This window comes from Myxocyprinus asiaticus, chromosome 39 (assembly GCF_019703515.2).
Source record: "Myxocyprinus asiaticus isolate MX2 ecotype Aquarium Trade chromosome 39, UBuf_Myxa_2, whole genome shotgun sequence".
Lineage (NCBI taxonomy): Eukaryota > Metazoa > Chordata > Actinopteri > Cypriniformes > Catostomidae > Myxocyprinus > Myxocyprinus asiaticus.
The window spans coordinates 8,061,089-8,083,896 of NC_059382.1; the positions used below are offsets into that span (position 1 = coordinate 8,061,089).

The 22,808-nt window shown below is 37.5% G+C and overlaps 1 protein-coding gene across 2 annotated transcripts; it reads left to right on the top strand.

The window, feature by feature from the left end:
- Positions 1-5,896: 5,896 nt before the first annotated feature.
- Positions 5,897-18,589, top strand: LOC127429830 (NACHT, LRR and PYD domains-containing protein 3-like). Of its 2 annotated transcripts, none has more exons than XM_051679084.1 (13): positions 5,897-5,949; positions 6,937-7,048; positions 7,417-7,485; positions 10,423-10,530; positions 11,174-11,281; positions 11,427-13,199; positions 13,332-13,505; positions 13,976-14,146; positions 14,249-14,422; positions 14,771-14,941; positions 15,174-15,347; positions 16,822-16,987; positions 17,385-18,589. In XM_051679084.1, the coding sequence occupies exons 2-13, from the start codon at positions 6,987-6,989 to the stop codon at positions 17,394-17,396; spliced, it is 3,162 nt and encodes a 1,053-aa protein (XP_051535044.1). In that variant the 5' UTR covers positions 5,897-5,949; positions 6,937-6,986; the 3' UTR covers positions 17,397-18,589. The 2 variants fall into 2 exon arrangements, with proteins under 2 accessions (XP_051535044.1, XP_051535043.1); XM_051679083.1 differs by having other exon boundaries at positions 5,898-5,949; positions 16,822-16,992.
- Positions 18,590-22,808: the final 4,219 nt, after the last annotated feature.

Here is a 22,808-nt window from a genome sequence, read left to right on the forward strand (position 1 = left end):
CATGAACGTTGAATATTCACTTATTTTACTCCAGTTATTGTAAAAGAATAAATAAAAATACACTGTTCCCTCTGAAGGCTGTGGTTTCATTTATTAAGTTTGTGCTTCTGTGGCTTCAGCTCTGCGATCAAACCCCTCACACCTGAAATGGACGGAACTTGCATTGAATTTTCTCAGACATTCAGGAATGAAGCTGCTTTCTGTACTAAAAGGATGAGCCTTATTTTGCACTGGATACCTTAAGTTATAACTTGATAAACATGTGTAAAGATGGTGAGAAGGCAGAGGCATTGAGATTCATAAGCAGAGCTTTATTAAACGAACATACAGATGGCAGACATGCAGGGTAAATGAAATAGGCAGGCAGAGTTGATAATCCAAAGGCAGTCCGAGAAACAGGCAAACAATCCAAAACAAAGGCAAATATCCAAGAGAGAGGCAAAAGTTCATAAACCAGATCAACATGAAACAGGGTAGAATGCTCAGAAATGTAATCCACAGAATAACAAGACTTCACACTAACCAAAGAAAGCAACGAGTACACACACACACACAGTAATGAGGTTAGAAACTGGCAACAGGCGATATAAATTAAGGTCAGAGTTAATACTTGGGCGAGGATGACCTCTGCTGGTGAGTTTGAGGAATTGCAGTGGTGGATGTGATGGCCCTTCTCCTGTGAGCAGCTCCTGACGTGAATAGGATTTCTTACGTTGGACTGCCTTGTGATCGTGGTGCAAGACGAGAAGAATGATTCTAGTGGAATTCTGTAATTAAGGAGGGGGTTGAGAAAATCCCCAGCTGGTACCCATGAGCACTACTCTGCACCATAGTCCTCCCAGTCTACCAAACATTGCAAACAAGCACCCCCAATGCAGAGTCAAAGAGAGTTCTGACTCGGTAAACCTCCTCTCCATCAATGATCGGGGGGGAGGGGGTCAGGTTTTCCTGGTTCGAGGGGCTGCACCTTGATTCAGCCAGTTTGAGCAGCAACACATGAAAAGGTAGGAGAGATGCGATAATGAGAGGGCAGTAAAATTCTGTAAGATACAGGAGTGACTTGTTTAATTATCTTGAATGGTCCTACGTACCTTGGGCTTAGTTTCCTTGATGGGAGTTTGAGACATAAGTCCCGAGTGGAGAGCCAAATGCATTTGCCAGGTCTCAGATGAGGAGCTGGATGGCAACAATGGTCAGCATATAGTTTTTGCCATCTAATGGCTCGTTGGAGATTGCACATTGGAATGGTTCACTGATGATTTTCAGTGAATTGTGCATACTCCAGCCAGGGTAAGCCACTTGTGTGGATTTTGATGCCAGTAATAGTGGAGGAAGCGTTTGATTTCCTGATTTAGTCTCTCGGTTTGTATGTTTGACTGTGGATGATACCCAGATGTTAATGTTTAACATTTGACAGGATGCTCTCCAGACACGTGAGGTGAATTGTGTGCCTCAGTCGGACACGATAACCTCAGGTAAGCCATAGAAGCAGAAAATATTCTGGAAAATCTCGGTCTCTGTCTCTAGAGTGGTTGGTAGATTCTTCAATGCAATGAGGTGACATGCTTTGGAAAACCTATCAATAATTACCAGAATAGTTGTTACTTTGGGATGCAGGGAGATCAGAGATGAAATTGAGACAGGTGAGACCAAGGTCATTGTGGAATAGGAAGTGGTTGAAGTAATCCAGCAGGCATTTGTTTTGAGGATTTGGATTGGCCACAAATATCACATCTTCTTACAAACATACACATCAGAAAGTATGGTAGGCCACCAAAACTCGTTTTGCTCTAATGTGGCAGCAGCATGTATTCCTGTGTGTCCAGAACTCGGAGAGGTGTGTACCCAGTGAATTAGTCGTGTATGCAAAGATTCGGGGATGTATGACCTGCCCTGTGGGCAATCGTTCATGGGAGGATCAGATTCTTGAGCCTGCTGGATCTCAGCCATTGTACAGATGCTACCAGTAGGGAGGAAGGCAGAATAGACTCGTGTTCTGTCCTAACCCAAGGGGCATCATGAAGATGTGACAGGGCATCGGCCTTACCGTTCTTCAAGCCTGGTCTATAGGTGATAGTAAAGTTGAACTGGGTGAAGAATAAAGCCCAGCGTGCTTGTCTCGGGTTGGGTCTCTTGGCTGCCTGTATGTATTCCAGATTACGATGATCAGTAAAGACTTGAAATGGATGTTGTACCCCCTCTAGCCAATGTCGCCACTCTTCAAATGCGTTCATTGCCAAACGTTCACGATTACAAACATCGTAATTGTTCTGTGGCCGTAAATTTGCGGGAGTAAAAGGCGCAGGGGAATAATTTAGGTGTTCCATGCCTTTGCGAAAGAACTGCCCCAACTCCACTATCCGAAGCATCAACTTCCACTGCGAACGGCAAGGCGGGATCGGGGTGACGGAGGATGGGAGCGCTAGTGAAATGGGTCTGGAGTTCCTCGAATGCTTGTATTGCTGTATCATTACACTGCAATCTCTTGAGTTGACCCTTAAACAAAGAGGTGAGAAAGGGCTGCTACAAAGCTGAAGTTCTGGATGAATCTCCTGTAAAAATTCAGGAAGCCCAGAAAACGTTGTAGCTCCTTAACAGATTTGGGTGTGGCCAGTCCTGGACAGCTTTCACTTTCAAGTTGTCCATCTCCACCCCCTTAGCGCTCAAAATACTATATCCCAAGAAAGATATGGTGGCACGGTGAAACTCATTTCTCTGCTTTGGTGAATAACATGTTGTTCTTAAGGCATTGCAAGACTTGTCGGACATGTTGAGTGCGTGTCTCCATCGAGGATGGATAAATTAGTATGTCGTTGTAGATAATTACCCACTTATCAAGTCATGAAATACTTAATTTACAAAGGCTTGAAAAACCGAAGGTGAGTTGGCCAATCTGAATGGCATCACCTGATATTCGTAGTGTCCTGTTGTCATCAGAAAAGTCTTCCACTCATCTCCCTCATGAATGCAGATGAGATTATAGGCATTGCGTAAATCCAGTTTGGTGAAGTATTTGGCATCACATAGTTGTTCAAGTGCAGCTGGTACGAGTGGAAGTGGGTAACAATATTTGATCGTTATGGCGTCGAGACCACGATAATAAATGCAAGGCTGAAGACCCTCATCCTTCTTTTCAATGAAGATGAAACAGGCAGCTGCCAGAGAGGTGGAAGGGTGAATAAACCTGAGCTCAAGTGCCTCGTTGATGTACTCCTCCATGGCCTGGGTCTCAAGAGTGGAAAGTGGATACATTTTCTTCGGAGGGGAAATTCCGGGTAGTAATTCGATGGCACAGTCTTGTGGACGAAGAGGTGGTAACTGGGTGGCTTTGGTTTTGCTGAATACTTTGTACAGGTCCGAGTAAACAGAAGGGACACATCCATGTGAGAGATGCAGCATGGGAGAGGAGTGCAAGTGACGAGACATTGTCGATGACATTGAGAGCTCCATTTCAAAATCTGTCCCTCACTCCAGGAAATCACGGGATTATGTTGGGTGAGCCATGGAAACCCAGGGTTGAGAGGAGAATTGATGACAAATAGCTGGATGCTTTCAGAGTGACATTCCGTGATGTGCTGTATGGCACCGGAGCCAAGGGGGCATCCATCTAACGCGAAAATGCGCATGGAGGGAACACAAGGGCAAAGTGGTAAATTCAAGTCTTTGGCTATTTTATAATCCATGAAAATACCAGCAGCACCAGAATCAATTAAAGCAGGAATAGAGATCTGGTGAAAATTGTAGGAGATAGTTGAGGCCACAACTAGTTGATTGTTGGTTAGATTAAATGAAAAGGATTCACTCACAATTGCGGGTCTATACGTCTCAGGCCGAGTGGGACAGGTGGTGAGCAAGTGTCCAGTTTGACCACAGTAGGGACATAATCCCAGATGTCAGCACCATAGATTCTCCTCAGGAGTTAAGCAGGTGTTTCCGATCTGCATGGGTTCTGTGGGTGGCGAGTCGTTAACTGAACACTTAAGGAAGTCGTAATCCGGTGAGGGTTTCCGGGTTCTAAGGAGATTATCCAGTTTTATGGAAAGGGTGATGTAGTGACTCAGTGTTAGGTTCTCATCCCAACATGAGTTCGGTTTAGACCATTACAGTACAGAGTTGTCAGGGGATCATCAGGCCAGCCAGCTTGTGCCGCTAAAGTACGGAATTTGAGCGCGTAATCTGCTGAAGAATTACCTTGATGTATAGTAAATAACTGCTCTCCAACCTACTTTCCACCCGCTGGGTGTTCAAACACCTACTGAAATCGGGTTTTGAACCACGCAACAGAATAACAGAGATGGTTCTCCCTCTCCCTCTCCCAAATGGCTGTGGCCCAGTCCAGTGCCCTCTGTCAGGAGGGTGATAAAGGATACCTGTGATTCTTCATTGGAATACATGTGAGGTTGTTGTGCAAAAAAAAAAAAAAAATAATAATAATATTGTACATTGCATGAGAAAGCCCTTGCACTGGGATGGAATACCATCAAACTTGTCAGGAAATGCCAAGCGAGGATTCCCCAGGGTGGGTGAGAGTGTGTGTGTGTGTGTGTGTGTGAGCAGTAGTGTCATTAGCAGAAGCCGTAAGGGTTTGACTGCATGAATTTTACAAGCTCCTCAGTAAATGTCACAAGTTTGCAGAGATGCTTGTGATGTTCGTTGAGCATGGATGCTTGTGAAGCAAGATCTGCGTGTACCTGTTGAAGCTCCGCTGGATCCTGGGTAGGCGAAGTCTTCTGTAATGATGGTGAGAAGGCAGAGGTATTGGGATCCATAAGCAGAGCTTTATTAAAGGAACATACTGATGGCAGGCATACAGGGTAAATGAAATAAGCAGGCAGAGACAATAATCCAAAAGCACTCCGAGAAACAGGCAAACAATCCAAAACAGAAGGCAAAGGCAAATATCCAAGAGACAGGCAAAAGTTTATAAACCAGATCACCATGAAACAGTGTCAAATGCTCAGAAATGTATTCCAAGGAATAACGAGACTTTGTACTGATCAAAGAAAGCAACAAGCATATATAGGCATAATAATGAGGTTAGAAACTAGCAACAGGTGATATGAATTAAGGTCAGAGTTAATACTCGGGCGAGGATGTCCTCTGCTGGTGAGTTTGAGGAATTGCAGTGGTGGATGTGACAACATGTATGTTATCTTATGTCTTTTACTGACCAACTGTAACTTTTGATTTTAAAATACTTTCCACTTTCTTTATCAAATCCCAAGTAGATTTGAGTAAACAGAGCAACTTAAGTGATTCAGAAAATCAATACTTGTCTGTAGTATTAAAAACTAGGAAACCAGAGATCTGTTGATCTGAAGTAAAAGTAATCACCTGGTCTCATTTCTTGCATTGCAGACATACTGAAAAATGCCAGTGATGGTAGTTTCGAATGGGACAGCTGTCATGAACAAATGTACACATTTCGTTTTGTGGGAGTGATCAAATGAGTCTTTGGCTCATTGAAGTCTTAGTAGATATATCAAATTGTAATGAGAGTGATGTGATTCTTCAGTTTAAGTAGTTCTCAAAAACTGTGTAATTGTGATTTTGTGTGTGTGTGTGTTTGAATGTTTTGCCAGTTGAGTAATTGCAGCATGAAACTATTTTTATTTATATTTATGTAATTTGTCATTTTATTCCTATTTAACTATTAAAGTCTAATAATAATTTTTTTTTTTTAAATAAATGTATTGAATTATATATCACAGTGCTGTGCTCAGAGCATTATTGGTGGTCTCACCAATGTTCCTCAAGGTTTCTAGTTGAGGTGGGTGGCAAATGCCATTGCTAACACCCTTTGACATCAAAGTTGCATTTCTAGAAATTCAAGATCTCAGCCAATTGAATATTCTTCCTTCTATGGTGTTAAAGCTCTGCGGAAAAGAGAGCATTCACTTTTGTTTGTTACAGACGATGTCAAACGCAACATCTGAAACTGGTGAAACTGTAAGTATGTTTATTTTATCATTTTATAAATACTTTTTAAAGAGTTTGTAAGTGAAATATGTTTGTTAATTATTGCTTTTGGTGGATGTGTTGACTTCGCTAAGAATAAATAAACATCCAACAAAGATCAGGAATCATAAAATTCCTGTTGAAATCTTGTAATGTGTTTAATGTGTAATCTTGTGATAAGAGTTTATTTAGGTTTTTCTAAAACAGAACATGCAATGTAAAGTTTAGTTAACATGAGAGTAAAATTGGATTAGAGCATGTTTATTAAGGTTGGAGTTTGTTCAAACCTGATCAGCAGGATGTGATGAGGTGGGTAGGAATCAATCTCTGGTATTAGTGTTGCTCCTTCATGAATACAATTATATTACAGCTGAATGCAAATATTTTAAATGAGACCGAATAACTTCTGAGTTCTTTCATTGCTAAAAAAAAAAAAAAAAAAAAAAAAAAAAAAAAAAAAAAAGACATTTATTGCACAGTTGAATTCTCACATACAATACTCCTCCTCCAAAATATATTCCTGTATGCTCGTAAAATATAAACAATGTACCTGTAGATCTTTTAGATCCAGGGTTTTTAATCAGGTACCGTGGGCCCCTGGGGGTTTGTTCAATTTTAAGTTTAATGCACATTAACTAATGATCTAATAAGCATTATATAATGTAATAGTTAATGTTTAAAGAAAGTTAAGCATATTGAGACAATATATAGCTATTACAGTATCCCACTTGCAGCTGAAATAGCTTCCTAATATCCTAGATGTGGTTAAATCAGTTTAAACATAGTACATCAAGCTTAATGTTTTTTTTTTCTTTTTTTTTCCTATTTTGTTCTTAAATCAGTTTTCATTCATTTATTTGTGCTGTCTCCTGTTATTCTTTTTTGTCATGCTTACATACACACTTACTTTGAAATACTGCAGTGTATGAAACATGCTTTTTAAATAAACTTGTTCTGCCTTATGAAAAATCTTTTCAGAAACACAGTTCTGCACAATATGAAATTTACAATCCAGATTTGTGTCAGCAATGAGTAAACAGACTATGGATCCTCCACTGCAAGGTGAAGATGGAACCTCTTCTGAACACAGGTAGACAAAGAATCCAGTCAAACAAGTTACATCAATTCGACAAACAGTTTTGAACTCCTTTTAGCTCTACAGTATTACACAAGTGTAAATTATTCTAGCCTTATTATTATGTACTGAATAAAACATATGAAATCTAAAAATAACAGATTCTACCACTAAATTCCTTAACATGTTTTAATTTGACATCTTATATTTTCGATCACGTTGCACATAGGATTTATCCATGTAATGTGCTAACAGTGTAGTTGTTTTGTTGTTGCTGGGTTCCATAATGCCATCTGGATATAGTCCAACAATTACCTTAGACTCCTATCCCCATGAAAAAAAACAAAACTATGAAAACATGTAATAACATCACTCTGTTACAGGCCAGTCCAGCAGAGGAGAAACTCAATAGATCAGTCGATTCATCTTAAAGATGGCAGTTCTGAACACAGGTACATTTCTCAATGGGGCAGAGGTCTGGTGCTGTAGAAGTGTATGTGCTTATGAAACGGTAGCAGCAATATTGAGCATCAGAGCATTGATCAGTTTTATTATATGGGTCTTAAAAAACTCACATCAGAATGTGAATCAAACTGATTGTGAGCATACCTGTGTTACTTGTTGTGATTTTTACAGTGGTGGCTGAGAAGTGCACAACAAAACCAAATTAGAAAAGCAAATAAAAACTGAAAACAGACATAAGCCACAGCACCATGTAATAAAGCCACAACACAATGGAAAAACCTACAGCACAACGGAAATTAGCCACAACACAGAAAAGAATAATGGAAAATAAATATTTTGAAGCACTGTATTTTGAGTTGTATCACAGTCTGACTCGATGCATGAGAGATCATGAGGCTGTTCGGAAGATGCATTGCAAGTCATTACAAGAGTTCCCCGATCATTACGTTACAAGAGAGCATTAACGGGGTAACTGAGCATTACACCCTGAGTGCTTTGCTGTCCGAGTGGGAGCTACACCCTGCATACAGCCCATTTTCATGAGAGCAGGACACCTTATAAGAGCTGCCTGTACATAAGAATAGCTGCATGTACTGTAATGTCATTTTCGTATCATTGTACTGATTCGAGCAAATGTTGATGAAGTTATGTACATAAAGAGTTCTGGTAGAAACCCAACAAGGTATTGGCCAGAGCATTTAATGAAAAATAAGTACAGCATTTTTATATTCTACTATATCTTTTCTAGTAATTTTGTTGTGTTGTGTCTTATTAATTTCGTTGTGGCGTGGCTTTATTTAATTGTGTTGCAGCTATTTCCATTTTGCTGTGGCTTTTCCTTTGTGTTGCGGCTAATTTCCGTTGTGTTTTTATCTTATATTTGCTTTGCTAATTTGGTTGTGTTGTGCTTTTGCACCCATCTGCCACCATACAAAAACAGTTTCAGTGTTTTTATGTGGAAACAGCAAATAATTTTGGTGAAACATAATATAGATGTGCTGTTAATACATCTATTACAAATAAAAACTAAATACCAAAACTTCAGCATGTCTGCTCCTCAGCTGTAACTGCTCTTCCTCACAGCAAGAAATTAAAATTTAGAATGTATCAAGCATTATCATAAAGTTAAATATTGTGATCCAATTTATGAAAATGTATCTTAAAGATGGAAACAGTTCTGAATGGGGCAGAGGCGGGGCCCTCCTCCTCTTCGCATACGCAGCTGCCATGTGTCTCTCTCTCTGGAATTGCTGCATCCAGCTGCATTTATCCCTCTCCTCGGCTGATTAGCCCGATTGGGGGCTGGGCGTGCATAGTCACGGCCCGGCCCGGCCCTGCCCTCCTCCTCGTCACAGGAAGCAATGATAGCATTTTCATCAGCTCTTACAATTACTCTTCTGGTAAAACTGCACAGGCGCACAGCTGCAACTGAATATCCAGAACACTCAACAGAAGTCTCATCACTCATGCTTGTCCACCAGGAAAGATCAAACTCACCGTAGTGTAGTTATGTTTCCATGGGGAGTGATGACTCAAGAGATCTTCCTCTTGTTTGTGACATCAGATCAGAAGTCTATTAATTAATTTCTAGGTAAGATGTAATTTTTGGGGTGTGGGGGCATTAGTTCGTTTTATTACAATGCATTCTTGTGCTAAAGCAATGTTAGCAATTCTGAAACCCCTGTTGGGATAAGCCAACGATTAAAACACCCCCTCTTTCCAAACCCAAGCCTACAAAGATACCGTTGTACAGTTGAGACCTTCACCGCTGTAATCAGAGAGCAACAGTGTTTCTTCTCACGAATGTCAAAAACAACAGTTGCAGAAATTTTAGCAAGACACTGCATAACGGTTAAAGATGTCCGTCTAGCACATGTCTACATTTGAAAACAGCTGAAAAACAGTGCGGACGGATACAACAACGCTTCCACAGGGGCTGTTTAGACCAAATACCATGAATAGAACAGAATGCAGACTTCTATTTAAGGGTGCTCAAAGCAATTTATATTTATTTATATATTTTGTATGGAATGGTATACAGAAAATGATACTGCTCCCTGAAAGATGTCACTGAAATAAGTGTCCTGTGATATATCACAGGTATCTGTGACAGAGACTCTGTTAACAGCAAACAAAAATTACAGGCCTTGGTCTTTGACACCTGGTCAAATTTTTCAGCTTTTGTTCTATATCCAGTTATGTTCAGATTGAATATGAGTCTGCGCTAGTGTGCTGAAATAGCTAGCAGAGTAAATTTTTTAAAGCCTGGAGTCTCAACCAGTTTTGTAGTACTCGAGACCAGACTTGGACTCGGTCTCAAGACCATATTTATGGTTTTAGTCTTGTCATGGACTTTGGGAGCATTTGGACATTGTCTTGACTCAGACTCGAACAAGTGTGGAATCAGACTTTTCTCCAAGACAATTTGTATCCTGCCAAAAAATATACCACTGGTGCTCTGGCGTATTTGAGAAACATTTCTTTGTTTGACAATATCAGCGATCATCATGTGTGTCCCATATTTCTGTCTTGCAAGCCAGATTTATTGAATGAATTATTTTTTGAGTCGGTTCTTTTCAGTGAATTGGCCAAATGGGTTAGCAAAAAGGTATGAGGTACATTTGATATGTGAGCCTAGAGTCAATTTTGTTGTTTACACAGTACATGTAACACATTCATTAAGATTGCATTAGGCCTAAATGAGTCTTGTCTCAGACTCTGCCTCTTCTCGTCTTAGTCTTGACTCAGACTCATCCATCTTTGGTCTCAGTCTCGACTCAACCCTCTTTTGGTCTCGGTTTTGACTCGGACTCAACCTACTCTGGTCTCTGCCTGGAATTTTACTCGGATGAGCTGATCTTGACAACAACACTGGGGTCAACTTCAATTAAATTTTATCATTTATAATCTGCTCTCTGTTGCAGAAGAATGAAATCAGACTCATCAGAGTCCAGCTGTGTGTCCAAGATCAGTGTCGGGTCAAAGAATATAGATCCTCCTTCTTTTGGTGGTTTCATCAAGTCTGAACACAGGTACTTTTATGGATAGAATGCTATTCAACTCATAGTTTAATGGGAATGCTCAAATATGACGCTAAATTGCTTAATGCAGTATGTGCTTTGTCCTTAGCAATGTAATATTTTATTTGGCATAATTGAGTAATGTAGACAGTTTTACTTATTTGCCTTTGTATTATGTGAAACCTAAAGAATTTACCACAAAATGAGTTTGTTTATGCATTAAGAAATGCTCTCCTTTTTGAAAATGTAGAATTCATTTTTCTATAATTCATAAAACAGGAAAACTACTCTGAAAGGTTGGGTTCAGTGTGAAAACATACTTTGTCTGTATATGACATTTTACAGTGGACTAGTATAAAAGCTACATATGTTACATACAGTATATACAGTATGTGACATCCTAGACTAGGAATATGCGTAATCAATTATAAATATGCATTACTTCAACAATGCTAGGAGCCAATACTGATTAATGAATATGAATATGAATATGAATATGAATATGAATATGAATATGAAGCAAAAAAGAATGCTGAATATCATACATTAATTTTTTTTGGTGATTCGCTACCAAGCGATCCAGTAACTGAACATTGTAAGAGGCAAGTAAACTATTTGCAATTTTGGTTCATGAAGTGCAGTCCACACTTTTTAGACCTCACCAGCAGGAGAGACCAAGCTCACCAGAGTGCAGTTGTGTTTCCATGAGGAGTGATGGGTCAGGAGATCTTCCACTTGTTTGTGGCATACATTCAAAAGCCAGGTACATTTCCGTACAGGGTATTACTTTTTGGGGTGTGTGGTGCTGGTGGTGATTGGGATCATAGAATACATTAACATCACTCCTGGATGTATCAAGCTAATTCTGCACATACATATTTATTTGTCACTGTTACTTCACTTTACAGTGATGCACTCAAATCATATCTGAAGACAAAGTTTCAGTGTTTGCATGAGGGAATAGCACATCACAAGAACCCAACACTCCTCAATGAGATCTACACTGAGCTCTACATCACAGAGGGTGGAGAAATAAATAATGAAAATGAGATCCGACAGACTGAAGCATCGTGCACGAGAGCAGCAACAGAGCACACACCAATTAAATGCAATGACATCTTCAAACCCTTACCTGAACAAACTTTTACCCCAGAAAAAAACATCAGAACTGTCCTGACAAAGGGTGATGCTGGCATCGGAAAAACAGTCTCTGTGCAAAAGTTCATTTTGGACTGGGCTGAAGGGAAAGCAAATCAAGACATTCACTTGATATTTCCACTTCCTTTCAGAGAACTCAACTTGATTATGGATCAAAAGCTTAGTCTTACTGATCTTCTTCACAGCATTTTTGCAGAAACAAAAGAAGTGGCCATATCTAATGATGAATTTAAATTTCTCTTCATTTTTGATGGTTTGGATGAGTGTCGTCTGCCTCTGGATTTTCAGAGTAATGTGAGGTTGTGTGATGTAAATGAATCAGCTTCAGTGGATGTTCTGCTGACAAACCTCATCAATGGGAATCTGCTTCCTTCTGCTCTCATCTGGATCACCTCCAGACCAGCTGCAGCTGATCGCTTCTCTTCTGAGTGTGTTGATCGAGTGACAGAGGTACGAGGCTTCAATGACCCACAGAAGGAGGAATACTTCAGGAAGAGAATTAGTGATCAGATCCTGGCTAATAAAATCATCACACACCTGAAGTCATCAAGGAGCCTCTACATCATGTGTCATATACCAGTGTTCTGCTGGATTTCAGCCACTGTTCTAGAGAGAATGTTGAGTGAAGCAGAGAGTGGGGAGATCCCCAAAACTCTTACTCAAATGTACACACACTTTCTGATTATTCAAGCAAACTTTAAAAATGAGAAAGACTATGATAACACAGTGACAGATGAAGACATGATTCTCAAACTGGGGAAACTGGCTTTTCAACAGCTTATGAAAAGCAGCTTGATCTTCTGTGAGGAAGATCTGAGAGAGTGTGGCATTGATGTTACGGTAGCATCAGTGTACTCTGGATTGTGCACTCAGATCTTCATGGAGGAGTTTGGACTGTGTCAAAGGAAGGTGTACTGCTTTGTCCATCTGAGCATTCAGGAACATCTGGGAGCTTTATATGTTCATCACTCCTTCACAAACCATAACATGAATGTGTTTCACCAAATTACTGAACCAACTCATGAAGTAACTAATACACAGATTTCAATGTCAGACCTGCACAAGAGAGCTGTGGATGAGGCCTTAAAGAGTAAAAATGGACATCTGGACCTTTTTCTTCGCTTTCTTCTGGGGTTCTCCCTGAAGTCCAATCAGACTCTCTTGCAATGCCTACTGACACAGACAGGAGGACATTTCGAAAGCCAAGAGGAAATAGTCAAGTACATAAAGAAGAAGATAGAGGAATATACCACTCCAGCTAAATTTATCAATCTGTTCCGCTGTCTTAACGATCTGGGTGACAACACACTGGAAGAACAAATTCAACGTTATCTGAACGCTAGAGCTCTTACAACAGTGAAATTCTCCCCCTTACAGTGGTCAGCTGTGGTGTTTGTTCTTCTGACTTCACAGAACTTGAAAAGGTTTGAGTTAAAGAAATATGCCTGGAAAACCAAATGTGTACAAATGGTGCAAGTTCTTCAGCATCTACTACCAGTAGTTGAAGCATCCACATCAGCTCAGTATGTCATAATAACACCTTGAAATATTTCAATGTTACATGTTTCAGATTGTCTTACAGTACCTTTTTTTTATTTTTTTATTTCGTGACTGACGTGAATATGCGGTAGATGACTCTGTTATACTTTTCATAGGCTTGATCACTGTGAACTGACAGCAAAAAGCTGTGCCCCTATAGCCAAAGCTCTCAGCTCTGAGTCTTCATGTTTAAGGGAATTGAATATGAATGGAAATTGTCTGCAGGATGAAGGAGTAAAGCTGCTCTCTGCAGGAATACAGAATCCTCACTGTAAACTTGAAATACTGAGGTAACCGTCTGTGAAATGATGATGCTTATGTAAATATAATGATGATTATAATGAGTCAAATTCAAGTAATTACCTGTAAAACCTCACACATGAGCCTCTCTGCTGTATAATGATACTGCAGTGGTCTGACTGAAAATGACACTATCAGACCAGTATTGTCATTTAAGTTAATTTAAACAGCTCCAAATTCAGCACAGTCAGACTTCTGTATGTCATTCAATCTGAACAGGAACTGTGAATATTTATGGCATAAAAGCTGTTTTTTTTTCTTATTGAAATGCACTTTTTCAACTGTTTTCAAAATATTTGTCATAATTCACAGGGGATTACGAAACTTAAAATTTGGGTAGTTTCACACTCTAAATTGTGTGTGGTTGTGGTCACTTTCATTTCTTTAAAGATCCCTTGTCCTACACTTTGTGTGTCCACATTTAGAGTGATGAGAGTGTGTCATTGTTTTTATTCTGCAGGCTGGGGGATAGTGGTGTCACAGGTGAAGGTTGTGCTGCTCTGGCTTTAGCTTTGACATCAAACCCCTCACATCTAAAAAAACTGGATCTGTCTAACAACAATCTAGGAGATTCAGGAATAAAGCTGCATGATGTGCTGGAGAATCCTCACTGTAAACTGGAGATACTGAAGTATGTGATCTTAAAAATTATAAAAATACTACACTAAAAAAAAAAATACTCAAGTATGGTCTCCCACCCCCAAGTTTAAGTTTCTTTCTTTTTTCCCTCCAGGTTAGATAATTGCTGTATAAGTAATGAAAGTTGTGCTGCTCTGGCTGCAGCTCTGAGTTCAAACCCCTTATACATGAAAGATCTGAATCTGTCTAGAAATAAACTAGGAGATTCAGGAGTGAATCTGCTCTTTGCTACACTGGCAAATCCTCAATGTAAACTGGAAATTCTGAGGTGATTTCAAACCTTTGTGTCATGCATGATCTGACCATAAGTACATAAATATCTAATATTTACTCACAGCGACACTAAAGCAAAGTTTTAGGATCAGTGTACACATTTTAACATAAATGTGATCAAACCAAATTTTTACACTATTTGTAAAGTTTGTGTTGGTATATTGTACCAACAGGCGTTATCATAACAAATATTGTGAAATGTTACAGTCTGTGTCATATTCTTTGACCCATCATACACAGATTAACATACCACATTCATAGACATTTATTGTTTAAAATGGTCTCTGATAAGCCAATTTGTGAATCCTGAACAATAAATCTGCTGTCATTGTTCTCTCTGCAGGCTGAAAGAGTGTGGTCTTACATATGAAGGTTGTGCTGCTCTGGCTTTAGCTCTGAGATCAAACACACACCTTAAAGAGCTGGATTTGTCTAGAAATAAACTTGGAGACACAGGATTTAAACTACTCTTTGATCTACCTGAGAATCCTGACTTCAGACTTGAAGCACTGTGGTAAGAAAACTTGTCTTAAATGATCCGTATGCCAGTTATTTACATGAATTATTACATTTATTAATCTTGGGGTAAATGTAGGTGTCTACTCATGTTATTCATGTTTATTTGGAAATAAATGCTGATATTTTAATACACAGCATGCACTTCTCAAGATTTATTATAGAATTTGGAAAATGAAAAAAAAAAAATCTCTGTGAGAATTCATGGTGTGTTGTTTTTCTCTCTGAAGGCTGGTTGGTTGCAGTGTGACAGGTGAAGGTTGTGCTGCTCTGGGTTCAGCTATGCTTTCAAACTTCTCATGCTTAAAGGAACTGAATCTCTCTGAAAACAAAATTGGAAACTCTGGAGTGAAGCTGCTCTCTTCAGCGCTGGAGAATCCTCACTGCAAATTGGAGGCCCTGGGGTAGAGCTATTTTGAACCTCATATTGCCAGCCTGATCTCATTAATATACGTAGCTATTTGTACGTTAATATTTGTAACATTTATACATACTTGTTTGTAGGTTTGGATAGACACTAGAAGGTACAATAAGGACGTTTGAAGCATCTAAAATGTAAAAATGTTTATGTATTTACAGCTTTAGAAAATTAAAATATTGACAAATCCATTACAACTATATGTGAAAACACGAATCGATTATAAATATATTTGTACTGTTTTATATATATTTTAGATCCCTTAACCCTACCACAACCTCTAAACATAACCACATTTCAACTATATAAAATCATGTAACAAGTAGATTAATGTACAGTAGCAATAACTTTTGATACAATATATTCATTTATTTACATCCGCTAATCCCACACCTACTCCTAAACCTAACTATAACCATTTATTAAGCATATAAAACACGTAAAAGGCAGATACATTTAATCACAATAATTTATTCAGAAAAATGGCAAAATTCAGTAGGCTACAAAGGTAGTCCAAATGGTGATGCGCTGCATCTGATGTGCTCCTTGACGGCATACAATAGCATTGTGTGAGGTGGAGAGTAGAATTTTAATTATTAATCGCTGTAAATCTTCTCCTGATGCACTCCATAACAGAGCTGTCATATCTCATTCAAACATATACATATTCTGAAAAATATTTTTATTCAATTATCATTTTAAAGTTTAGTCTTGGTTAAAGTGATGTAATCCTTTAAAACGTTGTATAGGGCAGCAGAAATCATACAGAACTGAATGAAACCATTAAAATATCATATTATAATGTCAACTGCATTAAATAAATGTGATGGCATTTAACTAATCTCATTGATTATAAATTAAATGTAATTAACTGATTAAATCTATGAATTATTCAATATTAATCAATTCAAAACATTTGTACGTTTCTATAGGTGTTAATACGTAAAATGGTGAAGCTTATATGCTGTCAATACGTCAGTATTGTACATTTTGGTATAAGAGACATAAGAGAATATACATTTGCTAGAACCAAACTTTACTTAAGAATACATACAAATTATCATGAGATCACGTTGATATTGCTATAGCACAGATAGTGAAAATCATAAATTACAAATTTCCTTATATTTTTAAAACAGACATTTTATTGTTGCTGTGCTTCCCCCTAAAATGTTATTGTGGACTGTAAAATAAGTTGTCATTGAAAAATAATTTAAAATTGAAAGCAAATAATGCAAGTTATTAGTGAACACAACACCTTCAGTATGTTAATTTTTGCTGTTTTATAGAAAAAGATCCCAGACCAGCCATCTGAAACATGCTTCAATATAGCTTGTGGATCTTTATCACTTTTTATAGTCATTTGGGGTTTTTAGTTGTTTAATTAAGATTTATAATTCAAAAACTAAGCTATTTGTCCTGGGCTGAAAGAGTGAATAATGGGTCATTGTTCTCTGCAGGCTGAATTATTGTGATGTCACAGATGAAGGCTGTTCTGCTCTGATATCTGCTCTGAAATCAAGGTCTTCGTTCCTAAGAAAGCTGCATCTGTGTGGGAATAAACTTGAAGATTCAGCAAAGGAACTCTATGATCTACATACAGATCCACAGTGTAAACTTGAAAAAGTAAAGTAAGTTTTACCACTAAATGTTACACATTAAATACATGTTAATTTTATGTTCATTAAACTAAGCTCAATGATGTATGTATATTTGTAAGTATATACTTTATACCTTATGTCATATAAATGAACCATGTAAAACTGTTTGATTGGTTGAACCAGGATCTGAAATGATTTGAAGTTGATAATGACTGAATTGTGAGAATAATAGAGTAGTGTAAACTGTATATTCTGGATGGTAAATTTATGCTTTTCTATATATACCCTGTACATGTACTGTAAGACATTGTAGGTTTTTTCAGTATTTTCTCTTCATGCTGTTCTGACATCTGCTAAAGGTAACAAAGAATGGTATAAGTACAAAGAAGTAATCGTTTGATGTTGTTGCTTTTGTCTTTCAGTTTAAACATTAAAAGTGGATCATTTTCTCAAAGCTTTGATCAGGAACAGAGACTGGAATCACAGTGATCCTCCTGCGCAGACTTAAAAATAATTCTCATGTATTTTATATCATTGATCAGCTAGCAATAGGGGAAAACAGTGTGATTTGTTTTAAATGTGTTGCGGCGGCTGTTGGGCATCAATACTTGAGAGAGCCGCACTGAAATCTGAACATACTACTACATCCTTTACACCCGTTTCATTAATCCATCTTAATGCCATCACAATTGCCATCATTTCCCCTGTGAACACTGATAACTTATCTGATATCCTTACCTTCCTTGAAATTTGCAATTTTGGTATAACAAATGCTATACCTACTTGTCCACTACTTGGATTCTTTGATGCATCCATAAATATTTGAGTAATATGTCCATACTTTCTCCACAAATACTCCCTCACTCGGATTACTTCATGCTCACTCTGACCTTCTTTTTATCTACATTCCAGTAGTGTTAAATCTACAAGTGGTTGAGGCAAAATCCACAACGGAACAGCTGGCAGGATCACTCTTGGTGTAATTCTAAAATCCTTTATACCCATCTCCTTTACTAGATCCCCTACCACCCAACAGAAACTATTTTTTTTTTCTTCCCATACTCCCAACACTGATCTAATAATTTTAAGGTGGGATGTGATTTGTCCTGTCCCTTAAGATTTGCCCAGTAGACCACTATCAGCTGTTGTCTTCTTACCCGAAGATCTCACAGTAGGCTTCACCATATATGTCTCTCTCACAGCGTGAACTACTCCTCTCTCACGCATGCGCACTGCTTGACAGAGAGAACTCACACCACACAGAATCCTCACTGTAAACTGGAGATAATGAAGTATGTGATCTTAAAAAAATAAAAAGTACTACACTAAAAAAATACTCAAGTATGGTCTCTCTGGTTTTTTTCCCCCTGCAGGTTAGATAATTGCTGTATAAGTAACAAAAGTTGTGCTGCTCTGCCCCCTGCCATAGGGATCTACCTAGGGCACCAGAATGGTCTGAAATGACCCTGCCTCAGGCTATCCATCTCATGAACAGTTAAAACTGCCCCATTGAGCAATAATTAATGTGCAATACACAGCTTCATCTATTTATATTTATCCAACATACCACACCTCTTCTGCCATTACATTCCCTTGCTTCTGTTTATTACATATTTTTATTTGTATATTGTACATACATTATATATATATATATATATATATATATATATATATATATATATATATATATATATATATATATATATTTGTCCTATTGTGCATTTCTATATATACTTTATTTTCTATTCACTTTTTATTTTTATTCTATTTTTTTTTACAGTCTTGTTGCTGTATTGTTTGTGCACTGGAAGCTTCTGTCACCAAGACAAATTCCTTGTGTGTGTGTAAGCATACCTAGCAATAAAGCTCACTCTGATTCTGATTCTATTATGCCAGCTTCCAGAAGAGGTCAGATGTGCTCTAACAGTAGCCACATTCAAATCCAGATTGAAAAACACATCTGTTTAACTGTGCATTTACTGACTGATCACTGTGCTGGACTTACTGATTGCACTGCATTATTTTATTTCTGTATTCTTTTTTTGATTTATTCATTTGAATAAAGAAAAAAAAATAAGTAAAAATTATTCATATTACTTTTTAATGTCATTTATTGTTCTTAATTGGTTTTAAAATTAATTTTATCTTGTATTTTCTTTATCATTTATATGCAAAGCACTTTGAATTGCCATTGTGTATGAAATGTGCTATATAAATAAACTTGCCTGGCCTTGTTCATTACAGTCAATTTCAATTGCATCTTACCACATTGTCTTTTCACATTATTACTGTACTTCTGGTTTGTGAGCTCAGAGAAGTGTACTTGTCATACTCCTATACAGACTGTTGCAACAGTTAAGCAGCAGATACATCACGGTCAAGTCAGTAGATAAATATTTTTTGTTCATCAGTCACCACAACTGAATTTTCTATATAAGCATTTTCCCCACTGTAAGGCCTTTTTCCCCACTGGTGATCAGCACTTTTGCTAAGTGTTTTTTAGGGGGACTGTGAATTGATAAATACAGCCCAGTATATGTTATAACAATATTGGGAACGCCTGCATTTCTTGTGATACTCTGATTTAAGAATATTAAAACATAAAAAAATTATCCTGAAAACGTAAGTGGTTCATGTAATTATGGGATTCTTTATGTAGAGAATCTGAGTCACCTTCACGCATCTTCCTCACAACATTGAAATGACGAGTTTACACTACACGATTTTAGGCCCGATTTTCACTCGCCGACGTTTTGTGGAGATCGCCGACAAAAGCTCGAAATCATAGGCAAATCAGAGCTCACTCCCGTGAGCAACGAACGCAATGTTTGAATTATCAAAGACGCAATCTGAGAGAATCGCCGACGCGTTGCCAATATCAGCGAGATATCTAGCATGTTAAATATCTGGACCGTCTGCGATTCTAAATCGCGCAAAGTGAAATGTGTTTTGACTTTTGAATACAACTGCAACATTGACCTACAGCCAATGAAAGAGCAAGAAATGAGGCACGGGAAGTTTCAGTGGGAGGAGTTCTGATGTACCTGCAACAGAACATCAGCTAGCATGGCTGCGGTATCAAGAAAGTCTCTTTGGACCGAAGAAATGGAGGAAAAATTTGTGGAACATTGGCAGGAGCACCAGTGCCTATTTGATGTTTCCTCTGAACTGTACCACAACCGGGTGGAGAAAGAGAAGAGTTGGAGAGAAAGGCGATTAAAAACATACACATCACATTCTGAAATGCTTAACATATGATCATGCATTTGTTTTCGTATCTCGTATCACTTCTCGTGTGTACTCTGTTGTGAAACATAATTTGGAGTCCAGGCAGAGTCGTCAGGGATTCATCAATAGTGAAATGTTTTGTAATGTGTTCACCCCTGTCGCCGATTCCTCATGTAATTTGAAAACCCTGTGACTTCCATGACAAGACAGACAGTTGTGTAATATGAATGGTATCACAATCCGACATCTTTGAAAGTCATGTAGTGTGTAGGAGGCATAACATAACTGCGCGATCTCGCTGTCACTTGTTGCCGAGCATATCGAAGTGAAATTGAAGGTTAACATTGTATGACTCTTTAGCTATTTTAAACCAAGATTTAGGGTGTGTCAGGCTCAGCATTACATGAAGAGTGAGTAGGCAATGTTTATATGAAAGTGTAGTTCAATGCAGAACGTGTTCTTGCACTTAAAAAGCTACAGTTAGACGCAGCACAACAAATAAAGCAGCGCACTCCTCTGCGAGAAGCTGAAAAAGAGCAATACGTGGCGCAATGGTAAAAAAACAAAAACAAACATCCCTAGCCGTGCATGTTTACATAGAAAAACTATTGAAAACAGCGCAGATGGGTGCAAAAACATGTTCGATGTGACTGACTCTCCGTGCACGTAAGTATTTATGTAAATCCTCACAAAGAAAAAGAAACGTTTTTGACTAATTGTTTTTCTACTTTAGTGCTTGCATAGATTTAACTCAAAGCACACTGATCTCAACTTTCAGCAGAGGCATACTGGAGTCAATGTTTATACATTAATAATAAAGCAAGAGTAAAAAAAATTAAAAAAAACACATAAATAAATACAATACATGAAATGCACAGAATCCTGAACACTGGGGGAAATAATCTGAAAGTGACGATGTACTGAATCTCCAATGGGGGACCAGTGCATATAAATCTAGATTATTATTATTATTTATTTTATTTCTATTATTTTTGTATATATTATATTTTGGCTAAAGTTTTACAAATTGTGAATTGTCCTAATTGTAAATAACAGCAACTTTTCTGCCTTTGTTCACTGTAGTTTCTCTAGTTTATAGTGTGGATCGCTCTTTAGAGCAGAGATCTGGTTCACTCCTGAGTCTTCTAGATCATTCTCAGATATATCCAGCTCTTTCAGGTGGAAGGGATTTGATCTCAGCACTGAAGCCAGAGCAACACATCCTTCATCTGTGATATCACAATGCCTCAGCCTTCAGAGAAAACAATGGCACAGTATTTAAACACTCATTTGAAGACAAACAGCTACATATAAACCAAGTATAAACCATAAAACAGTATGTTAGACATGAGTCTATGGTGTCACAATCAAGCTACAATCTAAAAACCTTTTTTTCCCCAAGTTCACAGAACCACATTTTTCTTTGCATTTTTCATTGGTACATGTTTCAGAAATGAACTTTTCCATTATTATAATTGTTATTAATAGCCTATATTAAGGCTGTCGATTTAACATTATTATAGTGTGATTAATTAAAAAAAAATAATTTTAAAAATTAATTTATTTCTGGATTGTCTAATAAATGCTTTAATTGCGAATTGATAAATTAATCAGCATGTCATGTAGTTAATTTGATTTTTAAAATATCGATTGACAGCTCTATTATTTATACAATTTGCCCCCTAAATTAAATTTTCAGATGCATTTTTACCTTTGTGAAGGTATTTTAAATATATATATATATATATATATATATATATATATATATATATATATATATATATATATATATATATACAGTAAATATACTGTCATCCATGTCAGATAGTTCATTTTAATCAACTCATTAACATAAATCCTTCATTTGATATCTCTTACCCATTAATTGAAATGAACATTAACTCCTATTTATGTGATAATATGTATAACTAAGTTTGCAACAGAATAAAAATAACAATACAAATGTTACAAATAATTCAATTAATTATCAGGGCATTGTTTGCCCCCACATTTTGATTTTGAGGGGTGTTTTTGTCACTTTCTGTGGCATTTTTGCCTCGAGCCCCCCTTAATTTCTGACCCCTGATTCTCTACCATCCATTCATCTTGTACATGTTACATTGTTAATATAATAATCAACACATTTCCATGCTGAAATTACAACTAAAACACCTCTTAGAGAGACAATCTTACCACAATATATCCAGTTTAAAGTTAGAATTCTCTAGTCCATAAGATAGTATATTCAATCCTGAGCCTCCCATTTCATTATCAGACAGATCCAGTTCTCTCAGGTGTGAAGAGTTTGATCTCAGAGCTGAAGCCAAAGCAGCACAAGCTTTATCTCTAAGGTTGCACAATCTCAGCCTGCAGAGAGAGCAATAACACATTCTTACACTTGAAATTAAAAACACACAGCTCAGTTCATGGGGATATTCTTAAAAATAGAGCAATACAACCTAAAAGGCCTCAAATCACCATGTAAGAGAAAACATTTGATTTGAATGCAAGTTAACATTATATTTATTGGTTCAACAAGTTCAAAGTGAGTTATTTTTTTTTACTTTTTTACTGCATAAGAAGTTATAATATACTGTACGATCATTTAAATAATTACA